The following is a 20555-nucleotide window of genomic DNA, read 5'->3' as shown; positions in this document are numbered from 1 at the left end:
CTTTCATCTCTGCCCTGAGTCGAGAGTGTGAGAGCCTTGTCAGGTTTGCTTAATCAGTTTTAAATCTAGCTCGCCTCAGATTTACTTCCTCTTTTAAGCTTGTTTTTTGGGAAGTAAAAGATGATAATTGAAACAACAGTTTGGTGGGACTGGGCTGCATTGAATTTGGAGGTTTTCTTGTTTCTTGATGCATTGACATAAAGGGAACTACCACTCCTCCACCTACTGCTAGCTGTTTATTCTTTTCTTGGCACTACTGTTCTACACAAGACCCTTAACCAAGTCGCTTTAATGCTTTCAGATGCTCTCAGCCATCACAATTCACATGCCACTTTACTTACTGCTCTATAACAAGTATATTATGCTTCAGGTTTCTGCAACACCTTCAATGTTCATCTGCTCTGTCCAAATATTACCAAGTACTAAACTAGCATTAACATTGAAATATTCGATAAAGTTGACCCACGATCCATATACAAGAGATATGTTACCTGCGCCAATTGAACACACAAATTAAGGGTACACAAGCTGATAGATATACATGAGACATGATAGTAAAAATGTTGCTGAATTCTTTCCTCTAATCCAATGCATTAGGCCCAAAGCATCTTCTCCTCACAGGGTTCCACACCCATTGCACAAGGAATTTCCTCCCCCTCACCCCATTCAAATTGAACCCGTTTCCCCTCGAGTCTTTGTACACAACTCCCATATAACCTCCACCACCGCCACTTCCATAAACACCTAAACATAAATCAGCTATCTCATTAGGCGCTGTTGGATCATCCCCAGCGTACCACGCATTAATCAAAGGGTTGCTAGATACTTCTGCCATCTCATGTGCAATCACACTTATCATCCCATCAATTCCAGCATCCCCATTTGGTGCACCCATTATGTCATTTGTCCCTGGTGGCGGCTTCATGCCAGAGTACTTAGGCCATGCAAATGGGTAAGCACACATCCCCGGGCACTGCCTCCCACTATACCCCACCCAGGCATAAGGCATTGTCACCCCGACGATAGAGGGGAAGGTAAAGTAATGGAACCCACAAACTGCCCTGCAAAATTCTTGCACTTGCACATCAGAAGATGTCAGCACCAGATACAGTCCACTGTGATAATTGAGAGGCAACGGTCTTGTGTATGAAGCTGTGACTGCATTCTTGATGATGTATTGCATCGATAGTCTAGTGAGGTACCTGCCTTGGGAGTATTTGTAGTCGAAAAATTCACCGGAGAGCATGATGTCGTTGGTTATATTTGAACCTGTTTGATCAGTGTAGAGCATAACGGTGCGCCACCAGTCAGCAACTGAAGGGTGAGGTGCTGGAGAAGAGAAGGAGTGGATGAAGTCTCTTATGGTGGACTGATGTGAGGGGTTCCATTGGCCATACCATATTATATAGAGGTTTATAGGGGATGCAAGGACAGGTCCCATGTGGTATTTGAGGTCTATAAGGTCTGAAGAGCCTTCATAGTTCTTTTGTTGATTGTAATAATACTGCTGATTCTGGCTCCATGAGGATACCAGGAATTGCAAGAAAGAGACATAAAATAAAAGGGTTTGGAGATGCAGATTCTGCATTGTTGCGACTGTTGAGGCTGTAGGCTTATTTTTCTGAAAGTTTGCTGCAACTGTTGGAAGAACTTTGTGGTGTGTGTATATATAGAGAGAGAGAGAGAGAATGCGGAAGTTAAGGGGAGAGTGATGGATAGTAGTATATAGGATTCTTGCATTGGTTGTGGTGGAGAGAGGACGGCATGTTTAGCATATATAATTCATTTGCATCATCTGGATCACCTACTTTTAATTGATTGCAATGTACAGTACATGTTACACTTTTTTGTTTATTCCAACTTACACTGTTATAATTAGGTCTCAGTCTCAGTCTAACTAAAACTTAATCATTTTTCATCCACCAACTAATATTCTCTGCTTCTGGTAAAGGCATATATTGAGTTTTTATTTGAAATAGATTTATATGAAATAACTCTCAATAAACAATGTTGAGTTACGTATTTGATCCCAAAAATGTTGATTTTAGTACATAATCAAATGATGTAATTTGTGCCTCCTCCTAATTCAAATGTGATTTAAAAATTGCAAGTAATCAACGTAGAGATGCAACGTTTTTTGTCGAATACTTTATGTTGGAAAACAGGAAAAAGTATTTAACAAGGCTGGAATAATTGCTAGACAAACAAGTTAGAAAGCATAAACTAGCACTCAAAATTTTCCATCTATCATCACTGTACATCTGTCTAAGAAGAATTATAAATTGGAGCAGTTAGAATAAGTAGAGAATCAATAACTTGTTTGTTCAACTCTGCCTATAAAATAGTAACCAAACCCAAAAAAGAAAAAGTGATATGGAAGAAATAAAATTGACACTAACTACCAATATAATTGTCTTTATTTGACATTAACTATTAAGATATTGTTTCATTATAGGACAAGAATTAAGGAGATGGACAAGAATTAAAAAATATATTATTATTGTTATTATGAATCAAGAAACTTAGGAGGTAAATATATATGTATATATAACTGTATACTATGCAATCAACAACAGTGTGGCTATCTTCAAAGTTAAATTACTTTATTCCTGGAGGGGGTTGGGTTGTCCAATCAAACTCGCACTTTTAACCAAAACATTTGTCTAAAACTGAAGTGATATGTCCAAGGAAGATAGTAATAGAGATAGGAAAGTGGGGGAGTCAAGACACTCAAGAACAAAGTGTCAAAACAGTTTATTCAAATGATGGTTAAGCAAAAGCGCATGTGACCTTTTCACAATTGTCCCTTTTCCGTGAAAAAAAAAAAAAACGATTTTTCCTTTCTGTAAATGCTTGACCATTTGCCGCCCTCCTCAAATGAAAAAAGTGAACAGGTAATTAATTGGTTGACGACATCAACATGCCAATGCCAATGCCAATTGAATTATTATTTCAAAAGGTAAAGAGCTCAAAGCACACGCTTTTTCCAACTTCCACCGCATTTTGCGTCTCTGATTTATCATACTATCATTCTCTCTAAAAAACCTGCTTTACCAATTCTTGATCAAATTCCACGGACTAATTATGCATCATTTTTGTAAAATTTGATCTTAATCAAGTTGTGAAAACTGGAATGTGGTGGTTGGGTGGGAGCCAAGAGGATCTATACAAAATCTTTCTCAAATATTAGTTTAAGGAATTCAATTACTTAACCATCAGAAGAAGACGCCGCTGCATGTGAATGCTGATTCCATGAGTGTAAAAAAAGAGATTCCATCACCTTGTTATGTGTTATTAGTTTGGTTCGACTTAAGATTTTTTCTTTTCAATAGTAATGGCCCAATCGCATTGCTATTTTTCATTTGTATTAAAGGTCTACAGAGTTGATGATTTTGAATTTTATTTTTTCTAAAAAAATTAGAATAGTTAAAATTATTTTTTGGCTTTTGAGTAAGCGTTGATAATTAATTTTTTTGATGTAATATATATATGTATATATATATATATTTGTAATAAAATAGTACTGAATCAACAACTTTAAAGGTGGGTAGAATGAGACAATCTCAGTATTAATCTTGTGATATATCGCATGATGATTATGGCCTGCAGAAGTTGGGCCTGCTGAAAGCAAAACAACTCAACGCTCCAAGTCATTTGGGCCGTCACTCGACCCGTTAATATCAATCCCGTATAGCTGTAAGAGCACCATTACAACAAACAAGTCTTCTCTGCGTCAGATCAGGTTTCCAAATTCCTTCACAAGGTACAAGCTTGTTGCACCATTTTCATGGTCTCCCTTGTGTTACTTCAACTCACGAGAATCCATCGCCAAACTATAGCACCCAAAATATTTCTCAATGGCCTCATCTCTCTCTATACAGTCAGACCCTTTTGCTACATGCCCGCCATTGATCACACTCCAACAGACTTATCATCCACAGTCATCAGAAGAGTCTGCTTTTGGGTATGTGAATCATACTATGATCAACAAAGACGACCCTCTCATTTCAATTCAAGACTTCCTGTGCTGAACTTGCCTATAGATTATGATTTCTTGACCCCAGACCAGGCCATTACGGTTGTGGCTGCATTGGCCGATGAGGCAGGTTCAATGGTGGCATTGAGTTTCTTCTATTGGGCAATTCGGTTTCCCAAATTTAGACATTTTATGAGGTTGTACATTGTTTCGGCCACTTGCTTTATTAAAAATGGAAATTTTGAGCGAACCCATGAAGTTTTGAGTTGTATGTTGAGGAATTTTGCTGAGGTTGGGATGTTGAAGGAGGCCGTCGACATGGTTTTTGAGATGCAGAGCCAAGGTTTGGTTTTGAGCGCCCACACTCTGAATTGTATGCTGAGTGTGGTGAATGAGATGGGTTGTGTTGAGATGGCTGAGAGTGTGTTTGATGAAATGTGGGAGAGAGGGGTGATTCCAGACCCCTATAGTTTCAAGTCGATGGTTGTATTGTATTGTAGACTTGGGAGAGTTTCAGATGCTGATAGATGGTTGAGTGCAATGCTGAGTAGAGGCTTTATCGTGGACAAAGTTACTTGTAGCTTGATAATCAAAGTGTTCTGTGAAAATGGCTGTGTGAATAGAGTGTTATGGATCTTTAACAAGATGGTTGAAATGGGGTTGGAACCAAATGTAATTAATTTTACTTGTTTAATTAACGGGTTGAGCAACAGGGGAAGCATTAAGCAAGCTTTTGAACTGTTAGAGGAGATGGTTGGGAGTGGATTGAAGCCAAATGTATATACCCATACAACATTGATTGATGGTCTTTGTAAGAAAGGTTGGACAGAAAAAGCATTTAGGCTTTTCTTGAAACTTGTTAGGAGTGATAATTACAAGCCCAATGTACACACTTATACAGCCATGATCTCTGGATACTGCAAGGAGGAGAAGTTGAACCGAGCAGAGATGTTACTAGTAAAAATGCAGGAACAAGGAATAGTTCCTAACTTGAATACCTACACCACCCTTATTGATGGTCATGCTAAGGTTGGGGATTTTAACAGAGCGTATGAATTGATGGACACGATGACCAAAGATGGTTTAACTCCTAATATTTGTACCTATAATGCTGTAATTGATGGTCTGTGTAAGAAGGGAAGGATCAAGGAGGCTTATAGGTTGCTGAAAAGAAGCTTCAGAGATGGACTGTGTGCTGATAAAGTTACATATACCATTCTTATATCAGAGAGCTGCAAGCAGGAGGATATTAAACAAGCTATGGCACTTGTTAATAAGATGATAAAAAATGGAATTGGCCCCGATATGCATACATACACAACTTTGATCTCATCACTTTCAAGGCAAAGGAAAATGACAGAATGTGAAAGGATTTTCTATGATGCCACTAATATGGGTCTTACACCAACTACACAGACTTATACGTCTATGATTTCTGGGTACTGCCGGGATAGTAACATTGACATGGCAATAAAAGTTTTCTGTAAGATGCGTGGTGATGGCTGTGCTCCTGATAGTTTTACTTATGGAGCTGTAATAAGTGGCCTTTGCAGGGTATCCATGTTGGATGAGGCTAGAGCGCTTTTTGAAGAAATGATTGACAAAGGTATTTCCCCATGTGAAGTAACTCGGATGACAATAGCGTATGAGTTTTGCAAGAAGGATGAATCTTGCACAGCGATGGCCCTTTTAAACAGATTAGACAAGAAGCTATGGGTTCGTACCATTAGTACACTGGTCAGAAAGCTTTGTAGCGAACAGAAAGTAGACTTGGCAGCCCAGTTTTTTGATAAATTGCTAGATGTAAATCATACTGTGGATCGTGTAACACTTGCGGCATTTATGACTGCTTGTTATGACAGTAATAACTATGCACTTGTTTCTGATATGTCTGAGAGGATAACAACACAAAAAGGTTGGCTTCCATCATCTTTGCTTGTTTTTCATTTTTGTTGGCATTATGGATTTTTAAAACCCATTGGCATAAGCATGAGTTTTTTCTTTATCAGCTATCTATGATACTCTATGTCCACTGTCTCTAAGTTCCAAACAAACAGCTTATTACTTCCCTTTGACGGCAAAGATTTTGGTCTGTTTATAAGTTTTCATATTTTCAGTTGCCTGTTTAACTCTTACTCCTAGATTATGGTAATAAGTCAATAAATTACTGAAGTTCTCTCAGGTGTCTCTGTCACATAACGTGGATGTGAGTCACAAGCAAATGCAGAGAGCAAGGAGGTCTGGTGTCATGCCAAATGCTGGCAGCTTCCACAGGTTGCTAACTTAAAAATGCCTGCTCCTTCCCTTTGATGGTGGAATTGGTTTCTTCGCATTGATTATAAGTGTTCCACAGAGATTAGAATCCTTTAAGCTGCAAACATATAGGTCAGTGTAATCCCCTTCTCATGTTTATTTCTTCTCCTGGTTGTTAGATCCACATATGGTTCAGTAAATGCCTTCTTTAGCAACTAATATCATCTCATGTTTGTTGTAAGCTTTGCAGCCATACCATGAGATTCAAAGGAGATAAATGCCTTCAACAGCAGAAATATGCTAACCACTGGCTCCTGATCTTGTTTTGTAGTGAGTGCATTTATGATCAAGCACATATAGTTTGCGTTCTTTCATGATTAAAACACTAGAAGAGATGATAACAGACCTTCGTGGAAATAATTTAAGTCATTTCAGACACTTAGAAATGGTACTACTGTTCAACAAATATGATGATGTTGTATCATTCTGAAGCTGTCATTAGAGTTACTCCACCAACATCATTGCTGACTGTAACAATCTCATACTGAGTTTCCATCATGTCTCTGGTAGGATTGTGCCCCTAAATGGACGAGTAGATGCTATGCAGAACCTCTAGCTGTGAAATTGGCATGTTATCTTGTGTAAATAATCTGTGTGGCAATATGATGAAAAATGCCAAGTTTCAGAGAAGATGAGGCTCAAAGAACATTAAATGCTTCTTCTACGGTAGTTGTATTTTTGAGATGATCCATCTCTTTCATCCTTGAGTATCCTTGAATATTATAAGTCATTTTGGTTCTCTACAAATATTGACTGCTACATTTGAGGTAGTAAATTATCTTTGATTTATGGGAATGGATGATGAATATACATGGTAGTCACTAGTGAAGGTCACAAACAGTTTGGTAGACAGATGCTGGAAACAATGGCATTCTGTTGAGGACTAATAGAAGCTTTGTTCTTTGGAGAGGGGTTTGCTTGAATTCTTAATGCAGGGACTAGGGAGGCTTTTTCTCATACACCACATTGGCCCCGGCTTATGTTGAGAAGAAGCAAATGAATATACTCTATATTGTAGTCGAAGAGAGAGAGAGAGAGAGAGAGAGAGAGAGATCATCAAATAAAATGGACTCCGAGTTACCATGTTAAACTTGGCAGTAGTGCTTTATGCTCATCTTCCTATTTGTAGTATTTTAATTTAAATAGTATTATAGAATTTGTGCGCACATAAATTGTGCCACAAGTTGGAGAAGACTATTTTGGTGTCTCTTTTTCTGGTATGCCTTTTTTAGGTATTTAAGTTACTTCATTTTTATTGATTTAACTTAAATGATAGTTATTTTTTTTTTATAAATTTAATATAACTTACTATGTTGTATATACTCTAATAAATATTGAATATTCTATTTAAAATAATATTAAAAAATTATGAACATACGTAGAGTGTATCACAAGTTACTAAATATTATAATTGATTAATATTTATACTCATATAGATATTTAAATTTGAGAAACAAATTTTACTATATTAATATTGTATTTTAATTAAATATTCAATCTAAATTATAGATTTTTAAAAAACTCATATACTTTTTTGGTATTTAAGATATTTAAATAAATGTATTAAAGAACAAAATTATTTACTCTTTTAAGAAAGATGGAAGTGCCAAAAACACCCTCAAATTAAAAGAAATAAAGAGGATGATTTAAAAGCAAAGAGGAGTATTATCATCAATTTCAATTAAGAATAATGTGAAATCACCAAAATAGAAAGTCGCCTTCAATTAATTTTGAACGAAAGAAGGTTTTATGCAGAATTTTGAAATTACATATTTATTTTTTTTGTCTATTTTTAAAATACAGAACAACTTTTTACTTATTTCAAGAAAATAAAGCAGGTAAAAATGGAATTTTACCTTAAATTAATGAGTATGTAGCATTTAGGCAGTCAATGCACAAAATATCACATGTATTTAACTATTGATGGACGCTATACTTTGTGTATAGATGAAGAAGCAAAACCAAATTTACAGGCTACATTGTAGTTACTCGTTTTTTTTAGTAAGGTAGTTATAATTAAACTCCTCCCTTATCCCCTCCCCAGTCTCAATTATACTTGAAAAATAATTTTTTTTTATTGGAATTAAATTTGATTGAACTAAATCAATTACAGAACAAGTATATCATATTTATTACGTAATTGATTATTTTTTCTAAATTATATATCAATTATACAATAAATGTATTATATTTATTACATGATTGATTCAAGTTCGAATTAGAATTTCCAGAAAAGAAAAATCAATCTTTTTCTTCTTCCAATATGGAAAGAAAGAGAGAGGGGGAAAGTGAAATATTAAAGAATGTTAAACAAAGAAGGGTTCAGCATTAGACCCACTTAACGATGTTGAATGAGACGTATCTGCATATGTCATGGATGCTATAAGTGCTTATATTTTTTTAGTTAAATGCCAAACAATCACACAAACGTCAGACCCACTATCAATTATTCATCCCATGCCATCATCTTTTGACTCTTCTTCCGGGCTATTGCTATTTTTAATTTCAAAAGATTCATTTTAGGGTTTAGTGCTTTATGATATTGTTGGTAAATTAATGTTTCCAACGGGTCAATACTCTAATCTCAATTGGTATTTTGTTCTACAGACAGTTGGCGGTTCAAATTAATTAAACTAAACACACAGGCAGCGTGAAAAGTTGGGAGTGGATATTGATGAGATCCTCAAATTTCCTTAATTTTGAAACTCCAAACATATATACTACTGCATTTGGGATCAAGACCCAGAAACACACAAGAAAAAAAACCCTCTCATTTTCAGCAGCTCTCTTTCGTTCAAGGTGCGGGTGTGAGCGTTCTATCTAATCACGTTATATGGTTCCCCTCTTTTATTGTTTGTATATTGTAACTTGTTGATAACCAGTGTTCATCTACATGGCGTTTTATTATATCAATTGACTACTGATCTTAATTTGTTTGACTATCTGTAATTGGTTCAAGATTGAAGTAAGCGATCTTGATTTGATTGCTGCGCCTATTACTATCAGAACATGCGTTTATTGTTTGCAACAATTCTTTTGGATTTTGTGGTGTGGTAGTAGCTATGGTGTAAGACACCATAATTAGTGATGGGGTTTTGTTTTAGTACATTCATAAGTCCTGTCTATCGCAAGATTACATGTTATGTTATTACTTAGCTACAGAATTCGGAGTTGTGGAAGGGCGGATGCAAGTGTTGCTTGCTAATATTTGAGTGTAATGAAATTCTCAGCACGTTATTCAAATGGCTCGTTCTGCTCTGGATGAAATGTCCGCAACTGGCGCTTTCGTGAGGACTGCTTCCACTTTTCGTAATTCCATCTCAAGGGATCCCAATTCTCCTTTCCCTGCTGAAGCCGGGAGGTATCATTTGTATGTATCATATGCCTGTCCTTGGGCATCCAGGTGCCTTGCTTACCTCAAGATTAAAGGTCTTGACAAAGCAATCAGTTTCACTGTAAGTGCACAATGTAAATAATAAAATATCTATCCCTATATGAAATCCGATTAATTTCACTTGGGGCCTGCCTTGTTCATCTATCAGTCAGTGAAGCCAATATGGGGAAGGACAAAGGATACTGATGAGCACATGGGATGGGTTTTTCCGGATTCTGATATGGAGGAACCAGGTGCTGCACCAGACCCTTTAAATGGAGCAAAAAGTATAAGAGAATTGTATGAGCTTGCAAGTACAAATTACTCAGGAAAATACACAGTTCCGGTGTGTGTGTGTGCATCTCTTCCACTAAATCTTTGTATTATTTAAGATGACTTGATTCTTGACATATATTTACTTCCTTGTAGGTTCTTTGGGATAAAAAACTCAAAACCATTGTAAACAATGAGAGTGCAGAAATAATCCGCATGTTGAACACAGAATTCAATGATATTGCTGAAAATGCTGCAGTGGACCTTTCTCCTCCTCACCTGCAACCCCAAATCAACGAAGCAAATGATTGGATATATGATGGGATTAATAACGGTGTCTATAAATGCGGATTTGCTAAGAAACAGGAACCTTACAATGAGGTAAATTACTCTTTAAGCATGTCCATCTTTTTTCCTACATTTAAAAATATTTGATTAATTCCTCGTTTACAGGCTGTTATGAAATTATATGAAGCTTTAGACAAATGTGAGGAGATACTCAGCAAGCAGCGATATTTGTGTGGGGAGACACTTACTGAAGCGGATATACGCCTTTTTGTGACCCTCATAAGATTCGATGAGGTATGACATTCTATTTCAAGAAAAACTATCTTGTGGACAAGGATTTCTTTGCTTTATCTTGTACACTTAATTTGTTTAGTAGTTTAGGTTGAGTGAATAATGCGGATGTAACTCGACTCTGCTAAAGAAACTCTAGAAAACAAGGAGGGTAGCATCTTTTACATGGGATGTATTTGACGTCACAGGGCACCTTAATTCCAAATTGAACTTTTGCTGAAACATGATGTTCTGTTGATACAGGTCTATGCGGTTTACTTCAAATGCAACAAGAAATTACTACGGGAGTATCCAAATATGTTCAATTACACCAAAGACATATTCCAAATCCCTGGAGTTAGCAGCACAGTCAACATGGACCACATTAAGAAACATTACTATAGAAGCCATCCTTCCATCAATCCATTTGGAATCATTCCTCATGGTCCAAATATCGATTATACTACTCCACATGACAGAGACAGGTTCTCTAAGTAGGGTGTTGTAAACTATGTGTGTGAATTCTCGTTGATGCACTTAAATCTTGGTATGTGTTTGCCTGTGCAAGAATGCTTATGGGATCCTATGTTGTTTGTATGTTTTTCCTTTCTTAAGAAATAAGTTGTCAAGTTATTCAGTTATTTCCTTGTCTATTGCGCTTAGCATGAATATCAAGACATGTTCTTCAGATACGGACACAAACTAATTAGTTGAACTAAAAATATGAATTTTGAGTAACATTCTCAGAACAGAAAAAAGAAAGAGAAAGCAGAGGAGTGGGCTTCAGACTTCAAAGTGCCAATGAAGAAGAGTCGATGAACACCACGCAAACAACAATAACAGAAATTGGCAACAATTTTCGTTCACTACCATACTTTCCCATATTGCTCCTAACTCCTAAGCTGCGATCCTTGTTCCTTGCTTGGTGGTGGTTCAAGATTTTCTAATATTGTTAGAAAATGAATCGAGACTGCGACTGATAAACCGATAAAACTGAATAGTTTCTCACAAGGTACAATCTTGAAGCACTCGATTACACGTATGCGTGAATACAAAAAAATCAGTAGTTGAAAGCCTAGAGGGAGGAGAACCGCATCGCTCTTGATCGACGCAGGCAACAAAACCAGTGGAATGCTAGAGGTCCATTTGATGACTGGATAGGCAGGCGGAGAGAGAGAGCTGCGCTTGCTGGCACTGGCGTCGCTTAAGGGCGGTGCCGCCGCTGGAGCAGAGGGTGCGGACGGCGTCGGACTCCTCGGGACAGGCCACTGCCACAAGGCACTCGGCGAAAGAGCGGTTGAGATGGCGGCAAGCCGCATCCCGCGATGGGCCTGCGGGGATCTGGCGGTGGCAGTGGGTGAGTGCACGATAAAGGCGGTCGCAGCCGTGGAGGTTGACGGTAGGCGCGGTAACAGACATAATTGTGGGGGGCCCAGCGGTTGAGTGGTATTCCAAATTAGTAAAAAGAAATTGTGAAATTGTGTTGCAAATTGGAATAATGATAATAACACAGTTTTACTTAAAAACCATCTAAAGTCGGCCGCTTTTGGCGTATAATAATAAAAATTCATAAAGAGGAAATGAAATCACATACCAAAATTACCCTTCAAATCAATTTTGCCAAAAAAGAGTTGGGTGAAAGAATTGTCGGTTTATGTCAATATTATACATATGAATCCAACAGTGGTGGGCCTAATGGCCCAATATTTCAACAGTTTGTGGTGTGGGCCTAATATTACATTATCTTTCTCTAAGGCTCCATCTCCAATCCCTTCTCCCCACCAAAAATAAAATAAAATCACACATCTTCTTAGGAACATGTATTTACAAGATTCTCTCTTGAATACACATTTCTTATTATATACCTCCTATTTCATTGAAAATTTGTGGAGAAAAATTTTGATGATATATACTTGATTATGTTGTTTTTATTATAACTATTTTTGTTTGAGCAATGCACGCTAAATTATCTTTATATATTATTTTTTATATTTTTCTCGATGAATTTTAGTTAAAACATAAAAAAAAAAAAAAAGGAAGAAAGAAAAACTGGAAAGATATTCAGAAAGGGTAATAATTGATAAGAGGTGGTGCTTAGAGAAAGGCGCAATGCAATGTTTTGATTGAAAAGATATTTTGCCAATGGTAAAAAGGCACGCTTGTTTCATATTGTTTCTAGTGCTTTCCTTCTACCCGGAGATTGTCCTCAGCCCCACCCTCTTTATAATCCCCCCCACAAAATAATAATACTATTCTTCTCCATTATTATTCCTATACATATATATATATGTATTAATTGTTTTCTTTCTCTTTTCACGTTAAGAATAATTTTTTGAGTGTAGTTGGAGTAATAAGATGCAAGTTTAGGGGAATGATAATTATTTTGTTTCGATTAATTATAATTAACTATTCAAATTTAAATGGAATTATTATTAAAGAAAAAATAAAAGTGGGATTGGAGGGAGGGAGGAGTGGAACAGAAGTCCACAGCGATGATGATTTGATAATTGACAAAATGAGTAAAGAAGATGATGTAACATGTAAGTGACAAAAGTGGAGAAGATAATGAAAAGATAATGACAGCAGCCCTACCCTGTCCCCATACCCCCCTCCCCCCTTCCTTCCACCACCAAAATTCACCACCACTCAGACTCAGAAAAAGTTGTGTTTGTAGGGGTCCCTTTTGAGCAGGGGGGGTTGTGTTGGCGTCTTAGGTACTTTGGAGATAGAAATAATAATAATAATGGGTTTGGCGCATCATCAAATGAATGGAGGGTTTTGGTCAAGGATAAGCTCCTGCACTGCACCCTGCAACTATAGATAAACCACCATCTACACTACAGCCCAACCCAACTCATTTTCTTAGAAATCATAACTAGTTTTGGATAACTGCGCTAAGTTTTCTTGCTACCATTTCCATATGTGATGATATGAACTGACCCTGTCCCTGTCCCTGTCCCTGTCCCTGAGAGTTTTACTTTTAGTCTTTTACCCCTTACCTGAAGAAGCAGCATTAATTAGTGGTGGAGAAAGGCAAAAAGACATATTCCCTTTTTACAGTTTCAGCTAAGGACTCAAAATAGTATTATAACCAAGTCAAGTATAAATAGTTGAAGGATCCAGTAGTTGGGTGGGCAAAGATACCGTAATCATACTAACATTATCAGTGAAAAGTGCAAGAAAAGGGAATATAAAAGCAGCACATACCATACCAATTCCAATACCAGTACCAATACCAATACCATATATCACCACAACTTATGATAAGTGGGAAGTGAATTATTTTTTGATGAATAAATGTGCAACTTTTGGGGAGCAAATATGTATGGGCCCCTAATCCCCACAAATCCTACTATAATTTTCAATGGAATCCAAAGAAAAATCATATCTTTTTAGCCTCACCCTCTTCTTTTCCACCATTAAAATCTTCTCATGCTTTCTCAACTTCTCTGCTCTTCAATATTCATGAAACGTGTTCCGTCATTTCATCACTCAAATGATGAGTGGCGAAAAAGAAGACTATATGAATGATAAGGACATCAAAAAGGGGCAAAAGGGACAAACAAAAATAAGGTTTCTTAAATGGACCACTAATAAATAATAATAATAATAAACAACCTCTTCTTTTACAACACTGCCAGTACCAGATGTTACTATTACTAGTTACTCACCACTTATTACTTGTATATGGAATACAGTATTCTTAGTATTTCCTTTCTAAAAACAGTCCCCCTTTCCAAATATAGTTTTTCACCTTTAACCCATTTCTCTTTCACACACAAAACTGCATTCTCACTCACACACTCATACTCTCAGCTTTCCTTTTATCATTTTTCTGCAGACTGGCAACACCAACTATCTTGTTGGGATTCATTCTTAATAAATTGATTGACCCCTGCAAGATAATCTGGTTCTGGAGGAGGGTATCTGTTTTAGGCTATCACGGCTTTCTGTTCTGTTAACAGGTTAACTTTTATTGAATTTACGTAAAGATTCAATCTTTTTTTTATTTCAGTTTTATTATCCATTGAATTGTACTGAGGTGTGTGGCTTTGCAGTTTCAGTTTTGGATTGTTGTTTCGAGAGTCTTAGGTTGTTGCCTCAAATAGCCTAATCCTCATTAGCTGGATATAGCTTCCTGGGTCTAAAACTTATCCACTTTGTTTACCTGTTCTTCTTTGCTTCTCGCTCTTGTGTTGTATTAATTCATTTTCTGTTTGTTTTTGCATATTCTATAGAAAAGTTGACCTTGCTTCTTTCCTGACAGTTTACTTAAATTGAAGGGTGATTAAAGTGGCAATAATTACAACTTCTAACACATTGACTATAATTGCCAGTTGTACATTTGTGAAATTGCAAACACTGATCTTTGAATGGCTCTCCCTTGATAAAAGAAAAAACCAAAAAATAGAATGGCTCTCTGTTAATGCATACCGACTTCTTTTTTTGCTATTGATGCTGATGGTTGGACATTTATTTTCAGGGGATCCTGTTTGATTGCTTGAAATAAACAATATCATGGAGTTTTTTCATATGAAGGTGGTACGGACTTCATCTAACTGGATTACTATTCTTAGGTGCTTTCTATGAATTGGATTAGCATCCAAGATCTGGTATTAGAATTAGTTACTACCTTGTCTGTCAAATTCCCTTGATCATCTTGTCAATGAAACTTGTTATCTATATCCCTATTTTCTAATAGTATGATGGTATAGTTTTCATCGGAGAAAATGTTTAAAAGCCTTCTACGTTCATATCTGACAAAAGCAATTGTTTTAATCCAACTTATTTGGTTTGCTGCATGCTATATTACTGAGAAATATACCAAAGGCAAGGTAGATGACTTCAATCTATTACTTGTAGGGAAGCTGATACATGAACATTTATATGGCTAAAATGGATTCAAGAACTCATAACTCTGGTTCCTCTCCATCAGAGGAATCGGCACTGGATATGGAAAGGAACTACTGCAATAATCATAATCTGCCTGAATCAAGCCCACCGCCATTACAAGCCTTTGCATCAGGTGGTCAGCTCTCCGAGAGCAATGCTGCTTATTTTTCATGGCCTGCTTGCCGGATAACTGATGGTGCAGAAGATAGGGCTAATTACTTTGGGAATCTTCAGAAAGGAGTTTTACCTGAAACTCTTGGTCGGCGCCCAACAGGGTTGCAGGCCACTACCTTGCTAGAACTGATGACTATCAGAGCATTTCATAGCAAATTTTTGCGACGCTTTAGTCTTGGAACTGCAATTGGTTTTCGAATCAGGAGGGGCATGTTGACTGATATACCAGCTATACTTGTCTTTGTTGCTAGAAAAGTTCACAGTCGGTGGCTCAGCACTGCACAGTGTCTACCTGCTGCTCTTGAGGTTTTACAGTTTTGGTGCTCATGTCTTTATTTTGTTATGTTCTGATTTTAACTTATATTGAGCTGCTTGGTGTGAGAAAAGTTCCAGAACTTGGTTTCACTCCTGCAATGCCTTCTTGTTACTTACTAAAACGATAATCTAGTCTAAGATTCCAAACACTGGATTGAGCACCAACTTTGTAAGTTTTCCTACATTATTTTAACCAAAAACAAGTTTATGTAAAAGATGGTATTTGTTAGAAAATTTGAATTATTTAAGACCCCGAAAAGATTTTGGAAGTTGTATGCCTGTCTTCTAAAAACCCCCATTATTTAGATCCTCTTTACAATTGGTTTTGTAGGGACCTGGAGGTGTTTGGTGTGATGTTGATGTTGTTGAATTCTCTTATTACGGAGCGCCTGCAGCTACACCGAAAGAACAACTCTATACAGAACTTGTAGATGGTTTTGGTGGAAGTGATCCATGCATTGGATCAGGTTCCCAGGTGATGATAAGACTCAATCATATGTTGTTGAATTCCAATTTGTAGTTAGGAAGTATAGTCCATATGATATAACAAAGCCATGCCCAGGATGTGTAAAATCTTTGATCGGGTCCTGTATACAATTCCAGGTCTTTGTCCTCATAGTCCTTCAATTATTCAATAGTCTGACCCCCTGCATTATTAGGTCGCAAGCCAAGAAACTTATGGAACCTTGGGTGCCATTGTCAAAAGCAGGACAGGAAATAGGCAGGTTGGTTTCCTCACTAATCGGCATGTGGCAGTTGATCTTGACTATCCAAGTCAGAAGATGTTTCATCCGTTGCCACCGAGTCTTGGGCCTGGGGTGTACTTAGGTGCAGTGGAAAGGGCTACTTCATTCATAACTGATGATCTTTGGTATGGCATTTTTGCTGGAACTAACCCAGGTAACATAATTCCAAGTTGTAAATTGTCATTTTTTAATCATCTATGATTCAACACCCAGTTAAGGAAGCAGTTCTGATTTTTGTAACATGTATAGTTTATATATGCTATAGCTCTTTCCAGAATCAAGAAATAGTTACAACTGAAGAGATAAAAGCAGGAAAGTTGGCAATGCCACAATCATGTTCTATTGATTTGGCTCTGAACTACATGACATACTTATTGTTAAGTTAAAGGAAACCTTCTAATGCTCTAAGATTGCTCATGATTACACACCCCGATCAGATCTTGAGCAGTTGTCAGAGAAAACTATGCTACTAAAAGCAGCTGTGTCACTGAGGTTGGATAGGAGTATCAATACAGGAAAGAGTCTAAATGCCAAGTCAATCAGACTAAAATTTCAGGAATGGCGATCAAGGCAAAAAACAAGGTTTTTTTTTTTTTTTTCATCTCCAAAATTGTAATGTGATTGTACACGTGCCTATCTGATGTGCTATGAATAGCAAATATAATGCCAAGTAAGATGATAATTCACGGACTGTTTTCATGATACAGTTTCTATCTCTGAAGTAGCTCAAGCCGAAAATATCTTCAGCTTTCCTCTGTGAGATTTTATAAAGAATAAGAAAACAAGGAGTGAAGTGCCACTATTGGAGTATTCTAATATTTTGCTATCTGCATGGTAAACTGTTTTATGTCAATTAGCATATCAAAACTTGATTAAAGCAGTGCCCGAACAGATGAAATATGTAAACATACTTTTAATGTACAAAGAGAAACATTAACTTTTCTAGACTTGCTCAGTATCCAATGCATGCCAATCAGGGCTGATGCATTTAGAAGAGTCAGATTGTCATAGCCAAGGGAAATGAATTTTCTGTAAAGTAATTCCTCTATGTAAACTTTCCCAAGTATGCTTGGTCATGCCGCTTAAGTTTCAATGTACTTCCCATTTGATATGCAGTTAACTGGGGCTATTTCCATGTTTGAGAAAAGGTGTCCCAATTTCATGATGATGGTAGTGATTATTATCGTGTCCTGACACTTATACACGCTTATTACAATATCCTGGTCATGCAGAGACGTTTGTTCGAGCTGATGGCGCCTTCATTCCATTTGCCGAAGATTTTAACATGGCCAATGTGACAACATTAGTGAAAGGTGTTGGTGAAATTGGAGATGTAAATGCAATAGACTTGCAGTCTCCTATTGGTAGTCTTGTTGGAAGGCAAGTTGTCAAAGTTGGAAGGAGCTCGGGCTTGACAACTGGGACCATAATGGCCTATTCTCTGGAGTACAATGATGAAAAAGGGATGTGTTTCCTAACTGATTTTCTTGTTGTTGGAGAAAATCAACAAACATTTGACCTTGAAGGTGACAGCGGAAGCCTTATCCTCCTGACGAATCAAAATGGTGAGAAACCCCGGCCTGTTGGAATTATTTGGGGTGGGACAGCTAATCGAGGTCGGTTGAAATTGAAAGTTGGCCAACCCCCTGAAAATTGGACCAGTGGAGTCGATTTAGGGCGTCTTCTTGATCTCCTAGAACTTGATCTCATCGCATCCCCTGAAGGGCTTCACGGTTCGTATTTCTAAACACAATTGCCTCCTGGCTAGAATCATATTTTATGACCCACTTTTTATTCAATATTTATTTTCCAGGGTGATGCAATATGGTTTCTGCACGCTTAAATTGTCAAGTAGCAACCTTGGTGCTTAATCTGATAATTGTTAGCATCACTAATAAAACAACTGTAGAATTCCGAATTAGTTGTATGTGTTAACATTTATTCACGTGTCATAGGAAGTTATGCTCAGGGGGACTGTGGGGTGCACTTTAAATGATGGAAAGAAGATCCATAAATGAGTATGAGATTAACTTTCACATCAACTAAGCTCTTGTTTAGTATGCTATGTGAAGTTTTGGTGGCCCATGAAGGTTCTATTGTGCCTGAGAATTTGTTAAATGTTGATAGGGCTCTAAGGTGTTTGAATAGCTTTATCAGAATGAAGAAGCAAACTGGTGTTGGTTGATTGCAACCAATTTAGGGAAGCAAGGTAAAAGGATTTCAAAAGGTTGTGCTCTAGATATTCTTATTCTTATAATTCTACAAAAATTCCAAAATAGGGCATGGGACACTAGTCACCTGAGATAGAATGAACAATTTTAGTTATTGGACTTGTGGTCTGTTTTATTTTTATTCTATCATGTCTTAGATTGCCGTAAAATTTCTTCTCTTGATTGTGTGTGTGTCTCTCTCTCTGTCTGCTATTGCCCAATAGTTGCACTGCATGAACAGAGAAATGCATCAGGAGTTGACTCCACAGTTGGAGAATGCTCCCCGCTCGAACTGATCAATACAACACATAAATGTGAAGAAAACTTTGAACCACCTGCTTTAAGCATCCTGCAAGTTTTTGCTGATGATGATTCGCATCAACACTCAGTCCCAGAATCCAGGCTTGATGAGTTTCACATTGAAGGCGGCTCTGAGATGGTTCCCAGTGTAGAACATCAGTTTATCCCAAGCTATTCATGTAAATCTCTTTTAAATGATAGCCAACAAGGGGAGAAGACGGGCCTGGAAAACCTCTCGTTGCTAAGAAGTGAATCTGAAGGCGAAGTATGTGTTTCTTTGCAGTTAGGTGAACCAAAACCAAAGAGAAGAAAGCAATCAGATACGCTCTCATGATAGCAGGTTTCACATTGAAGATGGTGCTGAGGCAACTCCAAGTTTAGAGTGCCGGTTCATCTCAAGCTTTTCCCATAAGCAAGCCCCCTTCTGCGCTCAAAAACAGCTCTGGGGGTGTATCAAATAGTAATCGGTTGGTTGGCAGGTGGAACTAAGGGTTCCATTGCAACTCTTTTATTATTATTCTTTGGACCACCCTATTTTTTGTGAAGGTTACGACTATAGATAATATGAGTGAGTGAGTGAATTACAAGGGTATGAGCGGGAGTTGGGTACAAAACATAGAGTGTAATGGTTATGTTGGTCATAGTTTTCGACTACCAACCCCTGCAACAGCTCTCATAGTCATGGACCAGCAGCAGCTCAAATTGTGTATATGATAAAAGCAATAATCCAAGAAATTTTGCATTGTGTTTTAGTACCAAAATTGGTGTCTCATATGATAATAAATAAGGAACTCGTCGCTTATGTATTTGCTTTGTCAATGTATCCAGTTTTGACTGAATTTGAAATTTTAGATATTTTTAACTATATTACAATATCTCCATTGAAAGTAATAGGTTTGGTAGACGTAATGGTATCAACCATCATTTCTTTCAAGCAAGACTACTTATGAAATAATAGATTGAAGATTAGTAAAGATAGGGGCTTCACCCCTTTTGTAATAATTAACATGATTCTGTTTCTTAGATTCTTGGGTCAATTACATCATTGACTTCATATTTAGCAAAATTACTTACTCCCCCCAACCTCTTTCAGAAAAGAAACGAATTTCACTCATTTACAAAAGATATCAGGAATACAAATGAATAAAACACAACTTTCCTCTAAATAATGCCACATGAATGATTACTTCACTCAAAATTTTTCTTTATTACAATGTCACCCCTCAAAGGGTGGGTTTCCGTATGAAAGAGCAAAATAGATTTCCTTACAAGTTCATGGAGTCATTTTCCAGTCATAACTATGGACTACACTAATTTTGGTAGTACCTCATGAGAGGTGGATAAATATAAACATACCCCAAGGGCAATCAATGAATTAACCCTTGATTTTATTGATCCTAATATAATCATTGTAGAAACACATT

General features: G+C 37.1%; 5 protein-coding genes across 15 annotated transcripts; 3 read left to right on the top strand and 2 right to left on the bottom strand.

The window, feature by feature from the left end:
• Positions 1-410: 410 nt before the first annotated feature.
• Positions 411-1789, bottom strand: EXL7 (EXORDIUM like 7). The gene has a single exon (XM_011098504.3). It carries the CDS (start codon positions 1586-1588, stop codon positions 581-583), a length of 1008 nt encoding a protein of 335 aa, XP_011096806.1. The 5' UTR covers positions 1589-1789; the 3' UTR covers positions 411-580.
• Positions 1790-3696: 1907 nt separating this feature from the next.
• Positions 3697-7036, top strand: LOC105175874 (Pentatricopeptide repeat (PPR-like) superfamily protein). 5 transcript variants are annotated; one of them, XM_020698222.2, is made up of 4 exons: positions 3697-5891; positions 6150-6361; positions 6480-6559; positions 6800-7036. In XM_020698222.2, exons 1-2 carry the CDS (start codon positions 3788-3790, stop codon positions 6173-6175), a joined length of 2130 nt encoding a protein of 709 aa, XP_020553881.1. In that variant the 5' UTR covers positions 3697-3787; the 3' UTR covers positions 6176-6361; positions 6480-6559; positions 6800-7036. The 5 variants fall into 5 exon arrangements, with proteins under 5 accessions (XP_020553881.1, XP_020553880.1, XP_020553879.1 ...); XM_020698221.2 differs by having other exon boundaries at positions 6472-6559; XM_020698220.2 differs by having other exon boundaries at positions 6480-7036.
• A 1750-nt stretch (positions 7037-8786) lies between these two features.
• On the top strand, positions 8787-11134 carry LOC105175872 (uncharacterized). Of its 2 annotated transcripts, none has more exons than XM_011098498.3 (6): positions 8787-9096; positions 9520-9744; positions 9832-10008; positions 10092-10316; positions 10389-10517; positions 10758-11134. In XM_011098498.3, exons 2-6 carry the CDS (start codon positions 9532-9534, stop codon positions 10989-10991), a joined length of 978 nt encoding a protein of 325 aa, XP_011096800.1. In that variant the 5' UTR covers positions 8787-9096; positions 9520-9531; the 3' UTR covers positions 10992-11134. The 2 variants fall into 2 exon arrangements, with proteins under 2 accessions (XP_011096800.1, XP_011096799.1); XM_011098497.3 differs by having other exon boundaries at positions 8792-9088.
• Positions 11135-11275: 141 nt separating this feature from the next.
• Positions 11276-12064, bottom strand: LOC148784954 (cytochrome C oxidase biogenesis Cmc1-like protein). The gene has a single exon (XM_088876705.1). The coding sequence runs from the start codon at positions 11910-11912 to the stop codon at positions 11628-11630; it is 285 nt and encodes a 94-aa protein (XP_088732831.1). The 5' UTR covers positions 11913-12064; the 3' UTR covers positions 11276-11627.
• Positions 12065-14152: 2088 nt separating this feature from the next.
• Positions 14153-19996, top strand: LOC105175870 (protein NARROW LEAF 1). 6 transcript variants are annotated; one of them, XM_088876141.1, is made up of 7 exons: positions 14153-14458; positions 14977-15035; positions 15357-15866; positions 16207-16350; positions 16535-16775; positions 17854-18354; positions 19073-19225. In XM_088876141.1, exons 3-7 carry the CDS (start codon positions 15369-15371, stop codon positions 19090-19092), a joined length of 1404 nt encoding a protein of 467 aa, XP_088732267.1. In that variant the 5' UTR covers positions 14153-14458; positions 14977-15035; positions 15357-15368; the 3' UTR covers positions 19093-19225. The 6 variants fall into 6 exon arrangements, with proteins under 6 accessions (XP_088732267.1, XP_088732268.1, XP_011096797.1 ...); XM_088876142.1 differs by having other exon boundaries at positions 18749-19097; XM_011098495.3 differs by having other exon boundaries at positions 14159-14458; positions 14977-15032; positions 19056-19996.
• Positions 19997-20555: the final 559 nt, after the last annotated feature.

The sequence above is a fragment of the Sesamum indicum genome, linkage group LG12 (genome assembly GCF_026168435.1).
Source record: "Sesamum indicum cultivar Baizhima isolate 11 linkage group LG12, ASM2616843v1, whole genome shotgun sequence".
NCBI classification, from domain to species: domain Eukaryota; kingdom Viridiplantae; phylum Streptophyta; class Magnoliopsida; order Lamiales; family Pedaliaceae; genus Sesamum; species Sesamum indicum.
Note: the sequence above shows the minus strand (reverse complement) of the source record. Positions and strands in the feature narration are given on the sequence as shown.